This window comes from Erinaceus europaeus, chromosome 7, assembly GCF_950295315.1.
Source record: "Erinaceus europaeus chromosome 7, mEriEur2.1, whole genome shotgun sequence".
Lineage (NCBI taxonomy): Eukaryota > Metazoa > Chordata > Mammalia > Eulipotyphla > Erinaceidae > Erinaceus > Erinaceus europaeus.
Window position 1 is genome coordinate 31,823,400 of NC_080168.1, and position 25,650 is coordinate 31,849,049.

General features: G+C 41.1%; 1 protein-coding gene and 1 long non-coding RNA gene across 2 annotated transcripts; one reads left to right on the plus strand and one right to left on the minus strand.

Annotated features, from left to right (window-relative positions):
• Nucleotides 1-371: 371 nt before the first annotated feature.
• WDR12 (WD repeat domain 12) lies at nucleotides 372-25,650 on the plus strand. The gene is made up of 13 exons (XM_007520493.3): nucleotides 372-616; nucleotides 3,169-3,263; nucleotides 4,507-4,601; nucleotides 6,975-7,081; nucleotides 8,798-8,913; nucleotides 11,064-11,218; nucleotides 12,088-12,133; nucleotides 15,946-16,031; nucleotides 19,484-19,624; nucleotides 19,738-19,843; nucleotides 19,993-20,125; nucleotides 23,695-23,767; nucleotides 25,398-25,650. The coding sequence occupies exons 1-13, from the start codon at nucleotides 576-578 to the stop codon at nucleotides 25,473-25,475; spliced, it is 1,272 nt and encodes a 423-aa protein (XP_007520555.1). The 5' UTR covers nucleotides 372-575; the 3' UTR covers nucleotides 25,476-25,650.
• LOC132539401 (uncharacterized) lies at nucleotides 6,931-17,569 on the minus strand. Its single transcript, XR_009550658.1, has 3 exons — nucleotides 17,500-17,569; nucleotides 13,663-13,693; nucleotides 6,931-7,192 (listed from the first exon to the last, which is right to left on the minus strand). It is a non-coding gene; the product is annotated as an uncharacterized LOC132539401 (long non-coding RNA).

A 25,650-nucleotide genomic window follows, 5' to 3' on the forward strand; every position in this document is an offset into this window, starting at 1 on the left:
AAATTAAAGGAAATCTAACAACTCTCTAGAGCCAGGTGGGTTTAATACTAAGAAGATAACTAGCGATTGCGAGGTTAATAAAAGACTACAGTTCCCAGTGGTCACAGTGTCTAAGAAGCGCTGCTTTCTGGGAACTGTAGTATCTAGTAACTGTAAAGTATTGGGTTTAAGGACAAGCAGTATTAAAAAGTAAAAATAAAACGAGCAGCGCCGATTCAACTGAGATGTCTCTGTATCTTTATGAGCCACAGAACTAAAGAGACTTGCAAGAAATTTTTAAAAATAAAATAAAAGGGTGACATCCCCTTTAAGACTATGCTTTTCTAATCGACGACTCCTACATCGAGTAATAGGCGTTTGATGCTTGTGGGCTGGGCCTGCTGGAAGGGCGGCCTCGTGGAAAGAGCGGAAGCTCTGTCTCGGCAGCTTCTCCCTTATCGCTGCGGTCTATGTTTGAGCTGGCGGTGTGTTTTATTTTATTTTAATATTTCTTTAGTGTTTAAAGATCGGAATCCCTGTTGTCTGACGGTTACCTCGCACGTGTTTGCAGACAACTTGTGAGCGCAGTCGCAGCCATGGCTCAGCTGCAGACACGTTTCTTGACGGACAACAAGCAGTAAGTTTGCGCCCTCGCGGTCTCTCCCCGACCCTTTCCCGGCCCTGGAGGGCACTTGATCATCTCACCACCCTTCACATGTTTCTCCCCTTGATTCCTCACCTGCGCACTTTTTTCTCTCGGCGGACAGGGATCCTTGTGAGGATTTCTCTGGGGCGGGTAGCGGGCGGAGAGCACCTGCCCGGGTGGACGAGGGACCCTGAGGGGCGTGCGTGCTATGGAGTTGAGGCGGGAGTATTGATGAAAATCCGCAATACATTTTCTTTTTAAAAGAGGTGATAGTGATGTTTCCCTAAGCTAGACGGAAAAGTGAATCTTGACCTCTTCGACTATATTGTAAATCTGGGTGGCAGGGACTGCGAGCTGACTAGCCTTCTTGGATGGGCTCAAGGCAACAAGTGCGTTTGTCAGCTACTTTTGGAGCTGATAGTATTTGTTGGATTTAGCTTATAGCTAAATCAGCCATAAACTTAGTCTTGCACCTTAGTTAAGATTATGTCATTGGGGCGGGGTAGACAACAAAGTGGTTCCGCAGAGAGACTCTGGTGCCTGAGGCTCCATAGTTCCAGGTTCAGTCCCCCGAACCACCATAAACCAGAGCTGAGCAGTGATCTGGTTTTAAAAAATGTCTTTTATTGTGTGGCTTTGTGAGTTGACTTGGTAAGTCACTCTTTTTGTGTGGTTGAATACCAACTCATATTGCCAATACAGAGAAATATGCATACTTGGGCTAAGTTCTTCACAGTGTCCTGTGCAGTAACTGAAACTTTTATTGAGATAATTTTTTGGTTGTCATGAAGTTACACATGAAGTATTTTAATCACTTAGGTGGATGAATAAAGCTATATGTGTTTAAATGCTCCAGAAAAGGTGACATAATCTAGGTATTAAGTTCTTGCTTTTTCCTTTAACTTGAAATGATCTGATCCATAAAGTGGGTCGTTTTATTCATTGAAGTGTAATTGTTTACCCACCTGTGTGTACATGGATTGTGGTATTGATCAAAAATAGTACGTGAAAAGAGGAATAAAATATTTACTTAGTTCTATTACCTTATTTTAATTATTTATTTATTTGATAGGACAGAGAAATTTAGAGGGGAGGAGAGAGAAGGCTGGGGAGACTTCAAGCTTGAGGCACCAAAGGTCCCAGGTTCAATTCCCAACACCACCATAAGTCAGAGCTGAGCAGTACTCTGGTAAAAAATTTTAAAATGTGCCATGGGGGTGTTGGGGGGGGGGGTCCCGGACAGAGAAACCTGTAGCACTGCTCATGAAGCTTACCACTGCAGGGCCTCTGGGGGCTTGAACCCTGAGTCTTACACATTGTAACATGTGCATTAAGCCAGGTACATTAATTAATTATTGCCTGGCCCCTCTGCTACCTTTCCTCCTTTTTTACATCATAGATATATAATTTTATTTTCAAAATGTATTTGAAGACTACCAGTGTCAGTATCACTTGGGAGCTTGTTTGAAAGAGCAGGAATTTTTTTTTTTTTTTTTTTTAACCAGAGCACTGCTCAGCTCTGGCTTATGGTGGTACAGGGGACTGAACCTGGGACTTTGGAGCTTCAGGCAGGAGAGTCTTCGCATTACCATTATGCTGTCAACCCTCGCCCAGAAAGAGCTGCATCTTGACCTGGGAGGTGGTTCAGTGGCTAGTGTTAGATTCTTTTTTATTTTATTTTATTTTTATTTTTATTTTTGTTGCCCTTGTTGTTTTATTGTTGTAGTTAATATTGATGTCGTTGTTCTTGGATAGGACAGAGAGAAATAGAGAGAGGAGGGGAAGACAGAGAGGGGGAGAGAAAGACAGACAACTGCAGACCTGCTTCACTGCCTGTGAAGGGACCTGCCTGCAGGTGGGGAGCCGGGGGCTCGAACTGGGATCCTGACGCCAGTCCTTGAGCTTAGCGCCACCTGCGCTTAACCCGTTGTGCTACAGCCCGACTCCCAGAGTGTTAGATTTTTAAGCGTGAGTTCTTGAGTATGAGCCCCAGCATCATATGTGCCAGTTCTCTTGCTCTCTTGTGTAAGTAAATCCTGAAGGAGCTGGAGGTTCAAACCCAGATCATTGTGTGGGTCCTTCCGCACGGTACTTCGTGTGCTTAATTAACCCTGTGCTCCACCACCCGACCCCACAAAGTCACGTCTCACTTGCCATGAAGTGCAATTTCCCTCCTTCCTAGGATACAATGTCTCCAGCCTCCTTTCAGCCCCTTCCCACCTCCTCACCACTGTCCTTGGCCTGCTGATTTATATAAATAAACCAAGGAAGACCACGTCTCATCCTGCTTTTCTCTGGTTGGAATTGATTCACACCCACACCGCTTCTTGCCCTCAGTTTTATATGCCATTATGACACTGTTCTTACATTGTTTCATTGTATTTGGTCTCTACATTTCAACCCTTGCTAAGATCAGAGACGTCTTAATTCATTTTTGGAAAACGTCTGGCATGTATGAAATATAAATGCTTGCTGAGTGAAGAGATTCACAATTGTCAAAGTTTCTGTAGATCTAATCTTGACATACTGTTTAATTCTTACAGATACGCAGTGGATGATGTTCCCTTCTCAATCCCTGCAGCATCTGAAGTTGCTGACCTTAGTAATATCATCAATAAATTGCTGGAAGCCAAGAATGGTGGGTGTTTATGTGCTGGGACTTAGGAGAGGACATGATGCTAGCCCCTACAACTGAAGACATTTTAAATCTGGTGTTTTCACTTTTAAGCCTACTTCCATAGCACTGTGCATTTTATAGTCATGACAGTTATAAATCATATGAGTTTCCCATTTGTATGATACTTTGAAATAACTTTTCGAAACTATTTCAGTTTACTTTTTTAGACCATCTGGAGATACTGTGGTTGAAATTTGGAAATAAAAGTTTGTTTTTTTTTAATAGCCGTGATGTAGATGAGGTAATGAAGCTGTTGCTACTGTAGTGAGAAGAAGTGGAGCTGACAGGCATTAGACCAGTATCTCAGTGCTTAGGTCTTAATTGCTACACATTTAAAACCAAAATAATAACAGTATTTTATTTTTTTATGTAGCAGCAAATCCCAGCAGTAATACTGGCATTTTATTAAGTGTTCAGAATTCCTACAAATGCTAGTAGATAAAGCATTTACAAACACTAATATCAAGTAAAAGGTAAATGTGCTATTATACTATGAATTATAAACCCATAAAGTTAATTCAAGGTGACACAGTGGATAAAGCCTTGGACTCTCAAATAGTTCAGTCTCTAACATTGCATGTGCCAAAGTGATGCTCTGGGTTTTTTTCTCATCCTTTTTCTTTTATTTGATAAGACATTGAGTGGGGGAGAGGAGATGAAGAGGGAGACAGAAAAAGAGATACCTGTAGCACTGCTTCCACACTTGTGAAGTTTGGCACCTGCAGGTGGGGGATTGGGTTTGAACCCAGGTCCTAGTGAGTGGTAACATGTATGCTCAGCCAAGTGCACCATCACCTGGCCCCCTTCATCCTTTTTCATTTAAATGAGGGTGTGTGTGTGTGTGTTTAAGTCAGCAATTGTAATAAAAAATATTGATGAAACAAGACTAGCCATGAGTTGATCATTATTAAAGATTTAGATATAAAGATAGCATATTTTCTCCAATTTTATATATGTTTGAAATTTTCTTTCTTTTTACTTATTTATTTTTAATTCATTTATTTATTTAGAGGAGAGCGGTAGGGCACACCAGAGCATCACCCTGGACCATGGTTGCCGGGGATTGAACTTGGGACCTCCTGCTGTTAGGTCTGGAGCTTTAATCACTGCACCACCTCTCAGCCCACAATATTTCTGTTCTTAAAATCATGTAGTTTATTATTGTTACTATTATTATTAATGGTTCCTTGTTTATTTTCTTTAGAGTTACATAAGCATGTAGAGTTTGATTTCCTTATTAAGGGCCAATTTCTGCGAATGCCCTTGGTCAAACACATGGAATTGGAAAACATATCCTCAGTAAGTTCACCTTTACCTATTTTACTAATGATATTATCAGCTAAACTTTTAGAATCAGCATATATATATTTCTGTCAGCCTAAATAAGTACATATCAGGATGATCTTGATATAATTTGTCCCAAAATTTTGAATCTCTCTTTCATATGAATTTCTCTTTTGTATTTTCCTCCAGAGCACTGCACAGCTCTGGCTAACAGAAATGGGAACTTGGAACCATGGGTGTGAGAGTCTCTTTTGCATAACCATGATGCTGTCTCTTTAGCCTTGAACTTTATGTATATTCAGTTGTTTGGTTTGTTTTTTTTTTTCTTTTTTCTTTTTTTTTTTTTTTTCCTACAGGGTTATCATGGGCTCAGTGCCTGCACTACGGATCCACTATTCCTGGCAGCCATCTTTTTTTTTTTTCCGTTGTTGTTGCTGCTGCTGCTGCCGCCATTGTTATGGAATAGGACAGAGAAATTTAGAGAAGGGAAGATAGAGGGGGGGAGAGAAAGACAAACACCTGCAGACCTGCTCCACCACTTGTGAAGCGATCCCACTGCAGGTAGGGAGGCGGGGCCTAGAACCGGGATACTTATGTCAGTCCTTGTGCTTTGCATCATGTGTGCTTAACCTGCTGTGCTGCCACTCGGCTCCCACCTATATTCAGTTTGTAAGCCTTTTACTTATTTTCTGGTTGTTCCAGGGTCTCACATGTGATTCCATTGCACTTGGACCATCTTTTTCATTTTTTTGCTTCTAGGTAGCAAGAGTCACCACCCACTTCTAGTGCTGTGGTGTTCCATGGTGTTCCCATGTGGCATTGGGTCTCAGGTCCAGGGGCATTAATGTATTGATAGTAGCAGATAAGCTGTCTTGACTCCTTAAAAATATTTCCCAGGGGCTGGGCGGTAGCACTGTGGATTAAGTGCACATGGCGCAAAGCACAAGGACTGTGTTAAGGGTCCTGATTCAAGTCCCTGGCCTCCTATCTGCAGGGGGTCGCTTCACAAGCAGTGAAGCAGATCTGCAGGTGTTCTTCTCTCCCCCTCTCTGTCTTCCCCTCCTCTCTCCATTTCTCTCTGTCCTATCCAACAACAATGACAGCAATAACAACAATAATGATAAACAATAAGGGCAACAAAAGGGAAAAAAAACAGCCTCCAGGAGCAGTGGATTCATAGTGCAGGCACCAAGCCCCAGCTATAACCCTGGAGGCAAAAAAAAAAAGTATTTTATTTTTTCTTTTTCTAAAAGTCTTATTCAAGGTGAGTAAAAATGAAAAGATACTTCTATATTTGTAGAAGAACTAGAAAGAAAAGGAATAGCAGTGGTCCAGTATGTGGTACAATGGGTAAAGCATCGTACTCTCAAGCATGAGGTCCTGAGTTCAATCCCCGGCAGCACATGTTCCAGAGTGGTGTCTGGCTCTCCTTCTATGTTTCTCATTAATAAATAAAATCTTAAAAAAAAAAAGTGGGGAGAGTCAGGCGGTAGCACAGAGGGTTAAGCGCAGGTGGTGCAAAGCACAAGAACCAGCATAAGGATCCTGGTTCAAGCCCCCGGCTCCCCACCTGCAGGGGAGTCGCTTCACAGGCGGTGAAGCAGGTCTGCAGGTGTCTTATCTTTCTCTCCCCCTCTCTGTCTTCCCCTCCTCTCTCCATTTCTGTCCTATCCAACAACAACATCAATAATAACTACAATAATAAAACAACAAGGGCAACAAATGGAATAAGTAAATAAAAGGAATAGCAAATACATGTGTGTGTTAATACAAGTATACAAAATAATTATATACATAAAAACTAGGTTAGGTTATTATGATATATAGTGATTTTCCCCTTTAATTTCCAAAAAGAATTTATAGAGGCCTCTTAGGGTAGGATATACCCACTTTGTTGCCATGGACTCAACCAGGCTTGAGCCCCAGCACCACAGGGAAGGTGCTGTGTCAACAGAGGAAGCTAGCTGTACTATGTCTTTTTATCTGGGTGAAGAGAAAAATGTAGCCTGTAGCAGTGAAACTGCCCCAGTTCATAGGTATGTACATTTTATAATTGTTCTGTAAATTTACTTCTAACTACTCATAGTATCTTACAACCATCACCATTGTCCATTTCCAGAACTTCATCATCCTAGTCAGAGCCTCTACTCATGAAACAGCATGTTGTTAACTATACCACCTAGTTGAATGCATGCATTACAGTGCTCAAGGACCCAGGTTCAAGTCTTTGCCCCCCCCATTCCGGGAGGGAAGGTTCACAAGCAGTGAAACAGTGCTGCAGGTGTCTCTCCGCCTCCTCTCAATTTTTCTGTCTTTATCCAAAATAAGTGAATTAATAGCTATATTATCTGTATCACTGGACTTATTTCTGGTTTTTCTCTGTACTAGGAAGAGGTTGTGGAACTTGAATATGTGGAGAAGTACAGCGCACCACAGCCAGAGCAATGCTTGATTCATGATGACTGGATCAGTTCAATCAAAGGCGCAGAGGAATGGTATTGCCAGTTGAATGTTGTTCTCTCCATATCCTTTATTTTTCTTACTTTCCTCCCCATTAGTCTTTATAAGTCTACTATGTGAATATTTGTTTTCTGATTGTCAGTTCTCTATAAAAGTAATTTAATGATGAATGTATCAGAAACTATGCCAAAGTTATTTATATTTAGGTGTTCAAGAAGGAACTGCCATGAAGATGTAGGCAATGGTATCTTAGAGCTAGGAAGGGCAGATGATAATGGTGGCTCAGAGCAAATCCCCACTGACCTTACTTGTAGGAAAAAAAAAAAATCTCGAGCAGATGAAAGCAGAGACTTTCTTTTTCTTTCTTTCCTTTAATGAGTGAGATACAGAGAGAAAGATAACAGAACACTGCTCAACTCTAGTTTTGCTGGCTTATGATGGTACTGGGGGTTGAACTTGGGAGGCTCAGGTATGAACGTCTTTTTTGTGTAACCATTGTGCAGTTTCTCCAGTCCAGCAGCACCTTAGTTTGAAAGAATCTCTCTCCAGAGCTATAAATAGTTATGTCTTTATGTAAATGGTTTTACTGTTTTTCTATTAAATGGATTTAACTGATTAGTAGAAAGGACTACTAGTCTTTACAAGCAATTTGCTTAAATTCCTGTGAATTGTCTTTTTCCACAACAGGTTAAATATAGGAATTGTTCACCATATTTTTATTTTTAGGAGGTTAGGAAAAATCAAGTTGTCACATGTGCTAATCTATTCCAGTATGTTTTAAAATATTTTTTAAAATTTATTATTGGGTAGAGACAGAAAAATTGAAAGGTGAGAGAGGGAGGCAGAGAGATACCTGCAGCCCTGCTTCATCACTTGTGAAGCTTTTCTCCTACAAGTGGGGACCAGGGGCTTGAACCTGGGTTCTTACACACTTTAATATGAGCGCTTAACCAGGTATGCCAACGCCTGGCCCCTGTATTTTGAAATCTTAAAGAAGGGTTTAAATGTATAATCCTCAGGGTCTACTTTTTTTTTTCTTCTCTCTCTCATTTTATTAATGAGAAAGGAGAAGGGAGGGAGGGAGGGAGAGAGAGAGAGAGAGAATGAGAATCACACATCATTCTGGTATGGGCTGGAGATTGAACTTGGTAGGTCATGCTTCAGAGTCCAGAGTCCAATGCCTTAGCCACTGCACCATCTCCCAGACCAAAGAAAGTCTACTTTCTCATTGCCTTGGAAATAGAATTGATGTTGGTCCAGGAGGTGGCACAGTGAATAAAGCTTTGGACTCTCAAGCATGAGGTCCTGAGTTTGATCCCCAGCAATACATGTGCCAGAGTGGTGTCTAGTTCTTTCTCTCTCTCCTATATTTATCATGAATAAATAAATATTAAGAAAAAAAAAGAAGAAATAGAATTGATGGGGCCTGGTCAGTGACACGTCATCATGCACAATGCCCAGGGTTGAGCCCTTGTTCCCTGTCTGCAATGGAGAAACTTCATGAATAGTGAAATAAGTACTGTGGGTGTCTCTGTCTCTCTTCCTCTCTGTCTCCTCCACCCATCCCATTCTGTCCTATCAAATAAAGAAACAAACAAACAAAAAAAATGGCCACTGGGAGCGGTGGATTCATAGTGCTAGTACCAGGCCCCAGCAATAGAAAAAAAGGGGTGGGGGATAAGATTGATTTCGGGATTTTAAAAAGCTGAGGCTTTTTGCTTTTCATAAGAGTTTTTTTTTTTTCTTCACAGGATCTTAACTGGTTCATATGATAAGACTTCTCGGATCTGGTCTTTGGAAGGAAAGTCAATAATGACAATTGTCGGACATACAGATGTTGTCAAAGATGTGGCCTGGGTAAAAAAAGGTTAGGATTCTGCATAAACTAAAAGAGTCCTAGATAGGGCAGTGAAATTAGGCTATTTAAATACTGGGGCAGATAAGGTGTAAGGTAGCAAATGCCTCATGTCGGTTATAAAGCCTTTCAAAATAATGTTCAAGAAGAAAAGGGTTACATTTTTTTAATCAATGAGTTGGGGTAACTACAGGATGATTTCACTCATAAGTGAAATAAAGAGAATCAAAACACATAAACTTGAAAGAAAAAAGAAATATACAACCTATATCTGTGGGCTTAGGAGATCTAGGGTGGTTACCATTGGAAGGTGAGTGTGGGGTTCACAGAACATTGGTGGTGGGAGTGGTGCGGAATTAAACTCCTATTGTCTTAGAACTTTGTAAATCACTAATAATTTTTTTTAATTTATAAAATGGAAATATTGACAAGACCGTAGGGTAAGAGGGGTTCAGTTCCACACAGTTCCCCCTACTAGAGTTCTGTATCCCATCCCTTCCCTTGATAGCCTTCCTATTCTTTATCTCTCTGGGAGTGTGGACCCAGAATCATTATGAGGTGCAGAAGGTGGATGGTCTGGCTTATGTAATTGTTTTTGGGCATGGACGTTTGGCAGGTCGATTCATACTCCCAGCCTGTCTCTCTCTTTCCCTAGTGGGGCAGGGATTTGGGGAGGCAGGGTTCCAGGACACATGGTTTTAAATCAGTAATTCAATCAAGTTCACATACTAAAATTATATTAGTGTTCATTTTATTTTATTTTTTAATAGACACCTACAGACCTGCTTCTCCACTTGTGAAGGGGCTCGAACCGGGATCCTTATGCCAGTCCTTGCGCTGTCTGCCACGTGCACTTAACCCGCTGCGCTACCGCCCAACTCCATTTTATTTTTTTAACATTTTTTTTTAAAAGATTTTATTTATTTATGAGAAAGATAGGAGGAGAGAGAGAACCAGACATCACTCTGGCACATGTGCTGCTGGGGCCTCAAAGCTTTACCACTGTGCCACCTCCCGGACCACAAAAGACTATTTAATTTTAAAACTATGTATTATCCTGGAGGAAACAGCATAGTGGTTATGCAAAGTGACTATCAAGCCTAAAGTTCCAAAGTCCCAGGTTTAATCCCTTGCACAACTATAAATCATAGCTGAGCAGGCTCTGATTAAAAAAATAAAATGGGGAGTCAGGCAGTAGCGCAGCGGGGTAAGCACACATGACACAAAGTGCAAGGACGGGCATAAAGATCCCGGTTCAAGCCCCAGGCTCTCCACCTGCAGGGGAGTCACTTCACAGGTGGTGAAGCAGGTCTACAGGTATCTATCTTTCTCTTTCCCTCTATGTCTTCCCCTCCTCTCTTCATCTCCCTCTGTCCTATCTAACAACAACGACATCAACAACAACAATAATAACTACAACAATGAAAAACAACAAGGGCAACAAAAACTGAAAATAAATTTAAAAAAAAATCTTAGTGGCCCGGGACGTGGCGCAGTGATAAAGCTTTGGACTCTCAAGCATGAGGTCCTGAGTTCTTTTTCTCTCCTCCTATCTTTCTCATAAATAAATAAAATCTTTTAAAAAAAAGTCTTTTAATTTTTATTTTTTACTATCTTTTAAAAATACTATTTATTTATTAGTGGACAGAGACAGAAATTGAGAGGGGAGAGGAAGATAGGGAGAGATAGACACCTGCAGTCCTGCTTCACCTATTGTGAAGCTTTCCTCCTGCAGGTGTGGACGAGGGGCTTGAACCCTAGTCCTTGTGCATTATAATGTGTGGGCTTAGCCTGGGTCCTTGACACTAATGTGAGTGTTTAAGCTGACACTAATGTGAGTGTTTAAGCAAGTGCTCCACCGTCTGGCCCTGGGTAATACACATTTTAAAATTAATACTGTGTTAAGTTCACCTGTATATTACTGATGAGTCTTTAGGGTGAGGGTAGATAGCATAATGGTTATGCAAACAGACTCTCATGCCTGAGGCTTTTAAGTCCCAGGTTCACTCCCCTACACCACCATAAACCAGAGCTGAATAGTGCTCTGGTAAAATAAATAAGTATAAATAAATAAATAAATATTTTAAAAAAGAATCTTTATATAATAGCTTCTTTTTCCAAGCTGACTGTATCATCTCATTTATCTTGTCTCCTTTCTTCAGATAGTTTGTCTTGCTTGTTACTGACTGCCTCTATGGATCAGACTGTTCTCTTATGGGAGTGGAATGTAGAGAGAAACAAAGTGAAAGCCCTACATTGTTGCAGAGGTCATGCTGGAAGTGTGGATTCTATAGCAGTTGATAGTACAGGAACTAAAGTAAGTAACTCTGTGTTTTTAGTACTAGGGTGTTGGATTAGAGTTCGAGTTTCTAGAAAACACAAAATAAAACTTGAACTGGGTGGTTGCAAAAGATTGTGGGGAAGGAGGGGAGTGGATGGGTGGAAGTGAAGAGTACCTTGGTGTGTGGTGGTGGAAAAGGACCTACCAAAGGGCGAAAAGAGACTATCCATGTGTCAACAACTATACCCACCCGCCCAGGACAGTGACTACTAGTGACAAGTGCATATTATTACAAACCAAAAGTAAGCATTTCATAGGGCAAGAGATCTAATTTACTTCTTCACTGGTTGTCTCTTACCTAGAACCTTACATAGATTGCACCTTTTTTAAGAAATCAGGTAAACAATACTTAACCTGGTGGTGGGGGAGATACTTTTTTTTTGTTTTGTTTTGTTCCAGAGCACTGCTCAGCTCTGATTTATGGTGGTGCTGGGGGTTAAACCTGGAACCTTTGGTGCCTTGGACAGGAAAGTCTTTTTGTATAACCACTATGCTATTTTCCCCAGCCCTCAGTATTTTTATCTATAGAACCCTATAGAACGTTCTAGTTGATCATCTAAGACCATGGGTACACTAAGATTAGTTTTAAGAAGCCCTAAAGGAGAAAGAAGCCTATCGTAAAGTGTCAGTTATCACCATTATCTAAGCATCTGTGACCAGGACAGGGTGATAACTATTAAGAGTGACTTGCCATACTGACCAGGGCTACATATTTTAAGAAACCAGGCAGATGATACCATCATAGTAGAAATTAAGAGCAAAGTAAAATTATAAGAACAAACAAAACAAGTCATATAACGGTTGTATTACATGTTCTTTTTCCTTTCATCTCTCTTTCTCTTTAGTTTTGCAGTGGCTCCTGGGATAAGATGCTAAAGATTTGGTCTACAGGTAAATTAAATATTTCTTTGACTCAGTGATGGTGTTTCAGAATTTCTGTGAAAGACATCCTTGTAACCTATATTTTGCCATAAGAATTGATAAAACTGAGGCTAAGTGATGGCGCACCTGGTTGAGTGCACATGTTACAATTTGAAAGGACCCAGGTTCAAGCCCCCAGTCCCCACCTGCAGGGGGGAAAGCTTCATGAGTGGTGAAGCAGGCCTACAGGTGTCTCTCTGACTCTCTCCCTTTCTACCTCTCCCTCTCGTTTTCTGGCTATCTCGATCCAATCAATCAATAAAGATAATAATACAAGAACTACTGATCTTTATTAAAAAAAGAATTGATCAACCAGAGCTTTTAAGGACTTAATAAAAGGACCATAGTATAAAGAAAATATATTGATCTACCTTCCTCACTTTTTCCCTGCCTCTTCCAGGGTTATTACTGTGGCTTGGTGGTTGCACAATGAGTCCACTGCTACTCCTGACAGCCACTTTTCCCCTTCCTTTTCTATTTTTTTTTTGTAATTTTTTTTTTTTTTTTTTTTTTTAGGACAGAGAGAAATGGAGAGGAGGGGAAGACAGAGAGGAGGAGAGAAAGACAGACACCTGCAGACCTGCTTCACCGCCTGTGAAGCGACTCCCCTGCAGGTGGGGAGCCGGGGTTCGAACCGGGATCCTTATGCCGGTCCTTGTGCTTTGCGCCACCTGCGCTTAACCCGCTGCGCTACAGCCCGACTCCCATGTAATTTTTTTTTTTATATTTATTTACTTATTCCCTTTTGTTGCCCCTTGTTTTATTGTTGTAGTTATTATTATTGTTGTCATCATTGTTGGATAGGACAGAGAAATGGAGAAAGGAGGGGAAGACAGAGATGGGGAGAGAAAGATAGACACCTGCAGACCTGCTTCACCGCCTGTGAAGCGACTCCCCTGCAGGTGGGGTGCCAGGGCTCGAACCGGGATCCTTGTGCCAGTCCTTGCACTTTGCGCCACCTGCACTTAACCCTCTGCGTTACAGCCTGACTCCCCTCCCCTTCCTTTTCTTTACTAGGACAGAGAGAAAGGGAGAGAAAGACACTTGCAGCCCTGCTTCACAGCACATGAAGCTTCTCTGCTGCGGGTGGGAACCAGGGGCTTGAACCTGGGTCCTTGCACATGGTAACGTGCACACAAATAGATGTGCCACCATCAGGCTGCTTATATATTTTTAAGATTTTTTTTTTAATCTTTTTATTTATTTATTATTGTATGGAGACAAAGAAATTGAGAGGGGAGAGGGAGATAGTGAGGAAAGAGACAGAGACACCCACAGAACTGCTTCACCACTAATGAAATTTCCCCCCTGCAGATGGAGACCAAGGTCTTGAACCTGGGTCCTCATGCACTTAACTAGGTGAACTGCCACCTGACACCTACACCCCTTGTCTACATTTCAAAATGTTTTTCATCCCCCATCATCCACATATTTGCTAAATAGTGTCATTAAATACTGTAAGTATTCAGAGTATGTTGCAGTGGAACTTAACTACTTACCTTAGTTCTTAGAGTTCCTTTACCTGAGAACCTGAAAATAAACAAAAATTGTCATCTTAATTTCTTTTTTTATTAACTATTGAGGAATTTTCTTTTCTTTCTTTTTTTATTGAATCCACTGCATCTGGGGGCTACTTTTTCCCTTTTGTTGCCCTTAGTTTTTTTTTTTTTTCATTGTTGTGGTTATTATTATTGTTGTCATTAATGTCATTGTTGTTGGAAAGGACAGAGAGAAATGGAGAGAGGAGAGGAGGGGGAGAGAAAGATAGACACCTGCAGACCTGCTTCACTGCTTGTGAAGCGACCCCCCTGCAGGTGGGGAGCCGGGGGCTTGAACCAGGATTCTTACACCAGTCCTTGCACTTTGCACCATGTGCACTTAACCCACTGCGCTATCGCCTGACCCCCTAAGGAATTTTCTAGTTAAATTGGTTTACTAAAAAAAAAAAATAGCTTTACTAAATTTAATTTTCATACTTTGAAAACACAGGAACAATTAAAAGGAGGAGAAAGGCTCTAAGATGGTGGTTCCTTGATAGTCATAAGAAGACACCAATTGAAGAGGTGGGGGTGAGGGGGACCCAGAGTTGTTGTTTTTTTTTTTTTGTATCCATGGTTAATGCTGGGGCTGGGTGCCTGCACTACAAATCCACTGTTCCTGGAGGCTATTTTTTTTCCCCCCATTTTGTCGCTCTTGTTGTTTATCCTTGTTATTGCTATCATTGCTGTTAGATAGGACAGAGAGGAATCGAGAGAGATGGGCAAGACCAATAGACACTTGCAGACCTGCTTCACCACTTGTGAGGTGACCCCCCTGCAGGTGGGGGTGGGGGGCCTCGAACCGGGACAGGATCCTTATGCCAGTCTGTGCACCATGTGGGCTTAACCTGCTGCGCTACCACGCGGCCCCCACCCATAGATATTTTAAATCAACTAGTATTGGGTGCCAGGTGGTGGCGTGCCTGGTTGAGTGCATACATTACCTCGCTCCCTACCTTCAGGGGACACTTCTCGGGTTGTGAAGCAGGTCTGTAGGTATCTTTCTCTCTTCCTATTTCCTTCCCCTCTCAGTTTCTCTCTGTCTTTTCAAAAAAAAAAAAAAAAAGGAAAGGAAAGGGAGGAGAAGATGGCTGCCAGGAGCAGTGTCACCCAGCCCCAGCAATAACCCTGGTGACAATAAAAGTAATAATAAAAATCAACTGTTATTACATAGGTAAACTGATCAGAATCCTCTTATTTCTGAGGTAGCTGCTGTATTAGAGTTCACAATGTAAGAGTTGGGGGGTCAGAAGAGCTAAAAATTTTGAGTGGTTATATTATGATGGCAGGAAATGTATAACATTCAGTAAGACCTCATACCCCCCCCCATGTGGATCTGGGGCTTCCTGCATGCTTGATTTCACCATTCCCAGGACCACCATTCCTTCCTTCATCCAATTAGAGACAGAAAAGGGGAGCTCAGCATCAGAACATTCCTATGTGGTGTCAGGGCTCAAACTAGGCCACACACACGCCAAGAAAAGCACCCTGCCCGGTGGATTATCTCTCCAAATCATCCAGATTGTCTTAAAAACAGTCAGTTTTGAGACAGAAAACAATTTTCTTTGACATTTTTTTTTCTTTTATGAAAAAGTGGAATGTTTTTTAAATGGAATACTTAAAAAAAAAATCTTTATTTATGGGAATCAGGCACACCGGGTTAAGCGTACGTGGCGCAAAGCACAAGGATCTGTGTAAGGATCCCGTTTCGAGCCCCTGGCTCCCCACCTGCAGGGGAATCACTTCTTTCTCTCCCCCTCTCTGTCTTCCCCTCCTCTCTTCCATTTCTCTGTCCTATCCAACTATGACGACATCAATAACAACAGTAATAACTACAACAATAAAAAAACAAGGGCAACAAAAGGGAATAAATATTTTAAAAATGTAAAAAAAATCTTTATTTATTTATTGGATAGAGACAGCCAGAAATTGAGAGGAGGAAGGAGAGAGAGACACCTGCAGCCCTGCTTCACCATTCATGAAGCTTTTCCCTCTGCAGGTGGGGACCAGGGGCTTAAACCCGGGTCCTTGTGCATTGTAACATGTGTGCTCAACCAGGTGCACCACCACCCAGCTCCCCAAATGGAATTTTTTTAAAGTTTTTTTGTTTGTTTTTAACATTTATTCCCTTTTGTTGCCCTTGTTGTTTTCTTATTGTAGTTCTTGTTGTTGTTATTCAAATGGAATTTTTTATAGTGCTTGGTGAAAACAAAAATATATAGTAAATCTAACTCTGTCCTATAGTCCCTACAGATGAAGAAGATGAAATAGAGGAATCTACAAATAGACCAAGAAAGAAACAAAAAACAGAGCAACTAGGACTAACAAGGGTAAATATTTGTGAGCATTGACTGTATTTGATTTCAGTATGTATTGGCAAATATATGGTAGTTTAATCTTACCTTATTAAAATTGGTTTTTGTTTTGCATTGTATGAGCCTTAAATAGACTTCCTTTCAGATCTATAAATTTTTATTATAACTACTGCATTGTACTATACTCGAATGTAGTAGTATTGAGCCAAGCTTTGCATTCTTTTATGTGACTCCGGGGAATGAACCGAAGTCCTTACATGCATATGGTTGAGTGACTCCCCAGCTCAATTATTTTATTCTGTATACTTGAGCTCAGGCCGGGGGAGAGGAGAAAGGGAGACACAGACACCATAGTATCACTCCACCACCCATGCGAGCTCCCTTCGTTCCTACCCCTGGTGCTCCCGTGTGGTGCTGTGGAGCTTTACAAATGGGCTTGGCAGACAAGGGTCATACATGGTAAGGTGTGTGTCCTCAATACTGGGTCCTCATGGTACACTTTACAAAAGTGCCACCTTAACCAATTGTGTCAGTGAAGCATGCTTTCTCATATGACATTTTGAAGCAGATTTTTTTTTCCCCCAGAGCATTACTCAGCTCTGGCTTATGGTGGTGTGGGGGATTGAAGCTGGGACTTTGGAGCCTCAGGAATGAGAATCTCTTTTTCATAAACATTTATATATATGACATGCATATGTATAATTGTTTCTCACATCAAGAATGCTAGTTAGATTTCATAAGTCACTAGAAGTCAAGGTTTAATGTAGTATTATTACTCTTCGATGCTGATTAGTATTCTGTTGCATAAATGTACAATTGTCTTTTTTTTTTTGTTTTGTTATTGGATAGAGACAGAGAGAAATTGAGAGAGAAAGGGGAGGTAGAAGGGAAGAGAGACACCTACAGACCTGCTTCACTGCCTGTGAACGACTCCCCTGCATGTGGGGAGCTGGGGGTTTGAACCGGGATCCTAACCGGTTTTTGTGCTTTGGTCTTTTTTTTTTTTAATTTGCCCTTTTGGCATGGGATATATATATATTCATTTTCCCTTTTGTTGCCCTTGTTGGTTTTTATTGTTGTTGTTATTGATGTTGTCTTTGTTAGATAGAACAGAGAGAAATGGAGAGAGGAGGGGAAGACAGAGGGGGAAAGATAGACACCTGCAGACCTGCTTCACTGCTTGTGAAGCGACTCCCCTACAGGTGGGGATCCAGGGGCTCATACTGGGATCCTTACGCCAGTCCTCGTGCTTCACGCCATATGCACTTTAACCTGCTGCACTACCGCCTGACTCCCAATATACAATTGTCTTAATCTTTCACCAGTTGACTCTGAGTTGTTTCCAAGTTGACAGTTAAGCACAAAACTGCTACAAACATTCATAGACAATTTTTTGTGAACTTAAGGTTTTACTTTTCTAAGACCTAGGAACAGGTTTGCTTATTCGTGTTTCGATGCCATTTATATCAGCCTTATTTTTTACCTGGTTTCAGATGAAAACAGCTGTTCTGTTCCTCACTCTCTAGGTTCCTTTTCTTCTTTCAGGAAAACTGTAGAAGAGAGTAGTTAGAGGTCATTTGGTCTAGGATTTGGCAAGCAAACTGTCAATTTGATTATGACTTGTTTTGCACTGCAGAGAAAACGTAAGTTATTTTTGTAATGAATTTTAAGAACATGGAGGCTGGGCAGTAGCGCAGCGGGTTAAACGCACATGGCGCCAAGCACAAGGATGGGTGCAAGGATCTCAGTTGGAGCTCCCGCTCCCCACCTTCAGGGGGGTCGCTTCACAAGTGGTGAAGCAAGTCTGCAGGTGTCTATCTTTCTCTCTTTCTGTCTGTCTTCCTCTCCTCTCTCGATATCTCTCTGTCCTATCCAACTGTAGCAACAGCAGTAACAACAAAGGCAACAAAATGGGGAAATAGCCTCCAGGAGCAGCAGATTGTAGTACAGGCACCGAGCCCCAGCGATAACTCTGGATGCAGAAAGAAGAAGAATATGGAAGATACTGTATGTGACCAGCAAGTTCTCATTTTTTAAATATTTATTTATTTCCTTTTGTTGTAGTTATTGTTGTTGGTGTCGTCGTTGGATAGAACAGAGAGAAATGGAAAGAGGAGGGAAAGACAGGGGGAGAGAAAGACACCTACAGACCTGCTTCACTGCCTGTGAAGTGACTCCCCTGCAGGTGGGGAGCCGGGGGCTCAAACCAGGATCCTTACACCGGTCCTTGCCCTTTGGGCCACATCTAATTTTTTTTTTTACACCAGACCACTGCTCAGCTCTGGCTTATGGTGGTGTGGGGGCTTGAACCTGGGACTGTGGAGCCTCAGGCATGAGAGTCTCTTTGAATAACCATTATGCCATCTATCCCCACCTACAAGTTCTAAATTATTTACTTGGTAATTTTTTGCCAAAAGTTGCTGATTTCTGATATAAACTCCTCATAAAGTCTAGATATTGAGGAAATGAAGTGGTGACACCTACTGAGCCTAGAAGTCAATATTACTTACCATTGCAGTTCCTCCAGAAGAGTCCTACAGGAAGTGGGGTACCTCGACTCTCACCTGTATTTGCCTGGCCACACTCTTTTACTTTTTTTTTTTTTTATTATCTTTATTTATTGGATAGAGACAGCCCGAAATCAAGAGGGAAGGGGCTGATAGAGAGACACCTGCAGCCTTGCTTTACCAGGGGCTCGAACCTGGGTCCTTGTGCGCTTAACCAGGTGCGCCACCACCAGGCCCCTTATTTTACTTTTATTTTTTAAATATTTATTCCTTTTTGTCGCCCTTGTTTTATTGTTGTAGTTATTGTTGTTATTGTCGTTGTTGGATGAAATGGAGAGAGAGAAATGGAGAGGGGAGGGGAAGACAGACAGAGAGGAAGAGAAAGATAGACACCTGCAGACCTGCACCACCTGGGAAGCAATTGTCCTGCAGGTGGGGAGCCAGGAGCTTGAACTGAGATCCTTATGCCCGTCCTTGCACTTGGCACCATATGCGCTTAACCTACACTGTGCTACTGCCCAACTCCCTTATTTTACTTTTATTTTCTACCAGGGCACTGCTTAGCTCTGGCTTATGGTGGTGTGGGGGATTGAACCAGGGACTTTGGAACCTCAGGTATGAGAATCTCCTTGCATAACCATTATGCTAAACCCTTTTTTAAGATCTTTTTCTATTAATTCTCACATATAGAATAGGCAGATGAAGTTAGTGTTGATATTAATGTCCCTAAAAATAGAAAAGGAGAATAGATGGGAAAGTTACCTTTCTCGAATTTAGTGTCTTCATCTATAGACTACAAACAACTATCTGTCTTGTAGGATTGTTGTAGAAAACAAATGGCAGAATATGAAAGATAAAACACGTGGCAGGATATCTAGCATACTGACTTCAGATTATAACTTACTATTACTTTGATTAATATAAGTTGAAAGTGCTTTACTCTTTGACTTTCATTTCTAGACCCCTATAGTGACTCTCTCTGGCCACACAGAAGCAATTTCATCAGTTCTGTGGTCAGATGCTGAAGAAATATGCAGTGCATCTTGGGACCACACGATCAGAGTATGGGATGTTGAGTCTGGCAGTCTTAAGTCAACTTTGGTAAGATTTATAAATTCAGTGCTTCTAATTTTAAATTTTTAGTAATAAGATTCTACATAGGATTACTGCTAGCCATTATGATTAAATGCCTTTTTTTTTTTTCCTCTTTTCAGACAGGAAATAAAGTGTTTAATTCTATCTCCTATTCTCCACTTTGTAAACGTTTAGCGTCTGGAAGCACAGATAGGCACATCAGGCTATGGGACCCCAGAAGTCAAAGTAAGTGGTATAAACCACTGGAGGGAAAAATATATATAGAACGATTTCTCTTCTCTCTAGTGATACTAGGTTTAAAAGATCATGTTTTAAGTTATTTGTTTCACCTACTTCTAAAATTCAGTAATTGTTATCTTTTCTATTTTGTTCAGATGGCTCTTTGGTGTCGCTTTCCTTAACCTCACATACAGGTTGGGTTACATCAGTAAAGTGGTCTCCTACCCATGAACAGCAACTGGTTTCTGGCTCTTTCGATAATATTGTCAAACTGTGGGATACAAGAAGGTAAGGCCTACTTACGATCCACAGAGAAATAGACTGATTGCTGATTATATAAAGGGACTCCCTGGCATTGTATATGCCAAAATGGTAGTCTAGTGGGTCTCTCTATCTCTCTCATTAATGAGTAAATGAAGCTTTTTGTTCATACGACTTAATATAATAAATATTAAAACCAGAAAGAAAAGTCAGGATCAAAGGAATCTTACTCATGTTAATATGTTGTTTTTGTTCTCTGAAAGGATATTACACTAGTTTGTCTTTTGCCAAAGAATAAACAGATATAAAAAGCTTATGAAATCCACTTGTCTAACCTTAGTACAAAAAAAGGAAAAAAGTTAATAGTTCTTAAACCTTAATTTAATATGACATTATAGAGTCAGAAGATCAGTGGTCTCAAGTAAGTAGAACACTGGTAAATTTTTAAAATTAAGGGGGACATGTGATGGCACACCTGGTTAAGTGCATCGCCATGTGCAAGGATCTGGGTTTGGGCGCCCACTCCCCATTTGCAAGGGAGATGCTTCATGAGCGGTGAAACAGGTCTGTAGGTGTCTATCTTTCCCCCTCTCTATCTTCACCAAACCTCCCCCCCCCCCCAGTTTCTCTATTCTGTTAAGGATTTTTATTTATTATATATAGAAGTGTTTTATATAAGCTAGAGAGAAGGCAGAGCATCACTTTCGTACATGTCGCTCCAAGGATCAACCAGGAGTGTCAGGCACGACATTTCTTTTCTTTTCTTTTCTTTTCTTTTCTTTTTTGCCTCCAGGGTTATTGCTGGGGCTCAGTGCCTGCACCATGAATCCACTGCTCCTGGAGGCCATTTTTTCCCCCTTTATTTGCCCTTGTTGTCGTAGCCTTGTTGTGGTTATTACTGTTATTGTTGATGTCCTTCGTTGTTGGATAGGACAGAGAGAAATGGAGAGAGGAGGGGAAGACAGAGGGAGAGAAAGAAGACACCTGCAGACTTGCTTCGCCACCTGTGAAGCGACTCCCCTGTAGGTGGGGAGCCAGGGGCTCGAACTGGCCGGTCCTCAAGCTTCACACCATGTGCGCTTAACCTGCTGCGCTGCCACCCGACCCCCTAAAACTATATATATATATATTTTATATTTTTTAAATATTTATTTATTTAATATTTATTCATTTATTCCCTTTTGTTGCCTTAGTTGTTTTATTGTTATAGTTATTATTGTTGTCATCGTTGTTGGATAGGACAGAGAGAAATGGAGAGAGGAGGGGAAGACAGAGAGAGGGAGAGAAAGATAGACACCTACAGACCTTCTTCACCGCCTGTGAAGCGATGCCCCTGTAGGTGGGGAGCCAGGGGCAAAACTATATTTTTAAAGAAAATTAAATACATGCTTTTAAAGATAATCAAACAGTGGGATTGGTCGATAGGCTGCTGGCCTCACATAAGAACACCATGTGCAGTAGAGGAGAGCCCCGCAGATGGAGCAGTGGTAGGCTGTCTCTCTTCTTTCCAGTCTCTTTTTTTAATTTTATATATTTATATTTATTGGATAGAGTCAGTCAGAAATTGAGAGGGAAGGGAGGGATAGAGAGGGTGAGAGACAGAGACACCTGTAGCACTATTTCACCACTTGTGCAACCCCTGCAGGTGGGGTTTGGGGCCTCGAACCTGGGTTCTCGCACATCGTAATGTGTGCTCAACCAGGTGCGCCACCACCCGGCCCCCTCCAGTCTCTTTTTGTCTATCTAAAATAAAAAGAATGAAAAAGGTCAACCTGTGGAATATGTGTGAGGCTCTGGTGCTACAGGAAAAAAAGAAAAAGATGAACTCAAGTTGGGGAACCAGGCAGTGGCATACCCAGTTGAGCGCACACATTATCAGATGCTAGTACCTGGGTTCAAACCCCTACTTCCCACTTGCAGGGGGGAAGCTTCATGGGCAGAGAGGTAGTGATGCAGGTGTTTGCCTCTCTTACCCCCTTCCCCCTCTCTCTTTTAAGATTTTACCATTTATTCATGAGAAAGAACCAGACATCACTCGAGCCCCTGGCTCCCCACCTGCAGGGGGGTCACTTCACAGGCGGTGAAGCAGGTCTACAGGTGTCTTTTCTTTCTCTCCCCCTCTCTGTCTTCCCCTCCTTTTTCCATTTCTCTCTGTCCTATCCAACAATGACAGCAACAGTGATAATAACAACAACAATAAACAACAAGCACACCAAAAGGGAAAAAATAGCCTCCAGGAACAGTGGATTCGCAGTGTAGGCACCAAGTCCCAGCAATACCCTGGAGGCAAAAAAGAGAAAAGAAAGAAAAAAAAAGAACTAGACAATATTTTGGTACATGTGCTGCCCGGGATTCAATTCAGGGCCTCATGTTTGAGAGTCCAATGCTTTATGTACCACCTCCTGGACCGCTGTCTCTTCCTTTCTATCTCCTTCCCTCTCAATTTCTTTGTGCTATCAAACAAAATAGAAAGAAAGGGAGAAGGTAGGAAAAAATGGCCACCAGAAGAGGTGGATTTGTAGTGCTAGTACAGAGACTCAGCGATAACTTAATGGTAATAAAATAATAATAATAAATAATGTGGTTTTACTATGTGATAGGACAGGCTTTGGAGAGTTACATAGTGGAGCAAACCAGAATTGTTTGTCTGAGGCCCCAGAGGTTTAAAATTCAATACCCAGATCTACCATATACCAAAGATGAGCAATGCTCTCTTTTTTTCTCTTCCCAAATCTGAATTAAAAAAAAAAAAAAAAAGATTTAAGTGAAGAATTACCAGCATGTCCATGTAGATGGATAATGTAGATGGATAAAGGGTAAAAGGATATAAGGGTTAAGTAGTGATGTGGAAGAAAAGGAGATCAATAAGGAAAAGTAGGTAAGAGAGTATGAAAATGGGACTGAATAAATGCATTGCAGTAAATTTGTAGTCTGCTGGTAATATAGAAAAACGGGGAGGTGGCGCACCAGGTTAAGCACATATAGTATGAAGTGCAAGGACCTGTACAAGGATCCCAGCTCAGCCTGCCTTTCCCACCTCCCACCTCCCCACCTGCAGGGAGGTTGCTTCATAAGTAGTGAAGCAGGTCTATAGGTGTCTTGTCTTTCTCTCCTCACCTCTTTTTTTTTTTTTTTTTTTTTTAGATAGAGACAGAAATTGAGGGGGCAGTGACAAATAGAAATGGAGACACCTGCAGCTCTGCTTTACCACTTTCCCCATGCAGGTGGGGACCAAGGGATTGAACCCAAGTTCTTGAACATTGTAATGTGAGCAGTTACCAGATGCACGACTGACTGTTCCCTCTCTCCCCATCTCTATCTTCTCCTCTCTCAATTTCTTCTTGACCTATCCAAATAAAATGGGAGAAAAAAGAAAAAGAAAAAGCCTTCAGGAGCAGTGGACTCATAGTGCCGGCACCAAGCCTCAGTAATAACCCTGGAGACAAAAAAGAGAGACGCCATCTGAACTTTAGAATATGAAGTGGTTATTGGGCCAAGTATGGTGTGCTAAAGTTTATTTTCAGAAAAGTGAAAGTTCTATATCTGTGGTTTAAGCTTTGAAATACATTTAACATGGCAATATTTTCTTCTTTTAGTTGTAAGGCTCCTCTCTATGATCTGGCTGCTCACGAAGACAGAATTCTGAGTGTAGACTGGACAGACACAGGGGTAAGAATCTATTCATTATTTGCAGAATAAATCTAGTTCTTTCCTTATGGAGTCCCCAGCTTCAGTATATGTGGCATTTATAATTCACTATTCTAAATTATTCTTTAACATTATTCACAAAACCTCAGCTCATTCAAAGAAAAAAAGGTTTTCCTTTAGTAATAGAGATAACATTTGAAAGATTTGGAGCATTTTTTTTTCTTGTGTATTTCTCCCCCCCCCCCCAGCTGTTTTATTTTATTATTATTATTTTTTTTAATCTGTGATTATAGTGGTTTACAAGACTATGTGATTATGGTATAGTTCCATACCGTACCCACCACCAAATTTCTGTGCCCCCCCCAGTTATTTATAAATCTTTAAGTTTTATACTTTAGACTAATTGGATCAAACTATTTTTTAATTAATATTTATTTATTTATTGGATAGAGACAGCCAGAAATTGAGAGGGAAGGGGGTGATAGGAAGAGAGACAGAGAGAGACACCTGCATCCCTGCTTCATCACTCGTAAAGCTTTCCCCTTGCAGGTGGGGACCAGGGGCTCGAACCTGGGTCCTTGAGTATTATTGTAAACATGTATGCTTAACCAGGTTCAGCACCACCCAGCCCCTATCAAACTATTTTCCATTATAAAATCTTACATACTGATTTTGTTTTTTTTCTTATCAGAGTACTGGTGTGGGCAGTTGAATTTGAGACTTTGGAGCCTCAGGCATGAAAGTCTCTTTAAATAACCATAACATAAACTCTTATTACCTAAAACACTTTTAAAATTCAGGTCCTAGAGTTATCTGAATAGTTGGTAATATCTATTTACTTGCAAATAATGTGATATTTTTTGCTAAGTACTTAATAGATTTATTATTTATTATTATTATTATTATGGCCATCAGGGTTATCAGGGACTTGGTGCCAACACTATGAATTCACTTTTCCTGGTGGCATTCTCCCCCCTCCCCCTTTTTTTCTATTTTATTTAACAGGATAGAGAGAAATTGAGAGGCAAGGGCGAAATGAGAGTGAAAGACACCTGAAGAGTTGCTTCACCATTCATGAAGTGTCTCCCCCTGCAGGGTCGAAGGGGGCTTGAACCTGGGTCCTTCCACATGGTGTTACGTGCACTTAACCAGGTCTACCACCGCCCAGCCCCTGAATATTACATTTCTTCCAAATGTTTCTTTTAAAAAAATTTTTTTTTATTATCTTCATTTATTTATTGGAAAGAGACAGTCAGAAATCAAGAGGAAGGGGGAGACAGGGAAAGATACAGAAAGACACCTGCAACCCTGCTTCACCACTCGCAAAGCTTTCCCCCTGCAGGTGGAACCAGAGGCTCAAACCTGGGTCTTTGCACATTGCAACATGTGCACTCAACCAGGTGCGCCTCCATCCGGCCCACTTACAAATGCTTCATAGACAGTACAGTATATCGTGCCTCAATCAAATTCAAATAGTCACTATTACAGTTTAACAGAATATGCTGAAATGTCTAGTTAAAATCAGTACAGTTGGTCCATTTAAGTATTATTCTTAATGCAAGTTAATTGTTCTCCCGCAATTAAAATCATTGGTATTTAATTTGCTACAGGTAACACGTAAGATAATTATTTTTCTCTTTTTATATTGCAGTTACTTCTGAGTGGAGGAGCAGACAACAAACTGTATTCCTACAAATACTCCCCCACTACTTCCCATGTGGGGGCATGAAAGTTCATTATAAATTGTGACTCCAGAGATTCTAGTGATGAAATTGATTTAAAAAAAAAATCTGTAGACTTCATGATGCAGATACAAAAGCAATGTTTTCACCACTGATAACTACCGCTATTATTTTATATTTATTATACACTATTTGTGTTTATAAAATAGAAAGTATGGTCTG

What these genes read in the sequence shown, in the direction of transcription:
- WDR12 (XM_007520493.3), top strand. Translation starts at nt 576, where the DNA reads ATGGCTCAGCTGCAGACACGTTTCTTGACGGACAACAAGCA. An exon ending in ATCAAAGGCGCAGAGGAATG is followed by an intron (nt 7,082 to 8,797) that starts GTATTGCCAGTT and finishes TTTTCTTCACAG; the next exon opens with GATCTTAACTGGTTCATATG. An exon ending in ATGGGACCCCAGAAGTCAAA is followed by an intron (nt 19,844 to 19,992) that starts GTAAGTGGTATA and finishes TATTTTGTTCAG; the next exon opens with ATGGCTCTTTGGTGTCGCTT.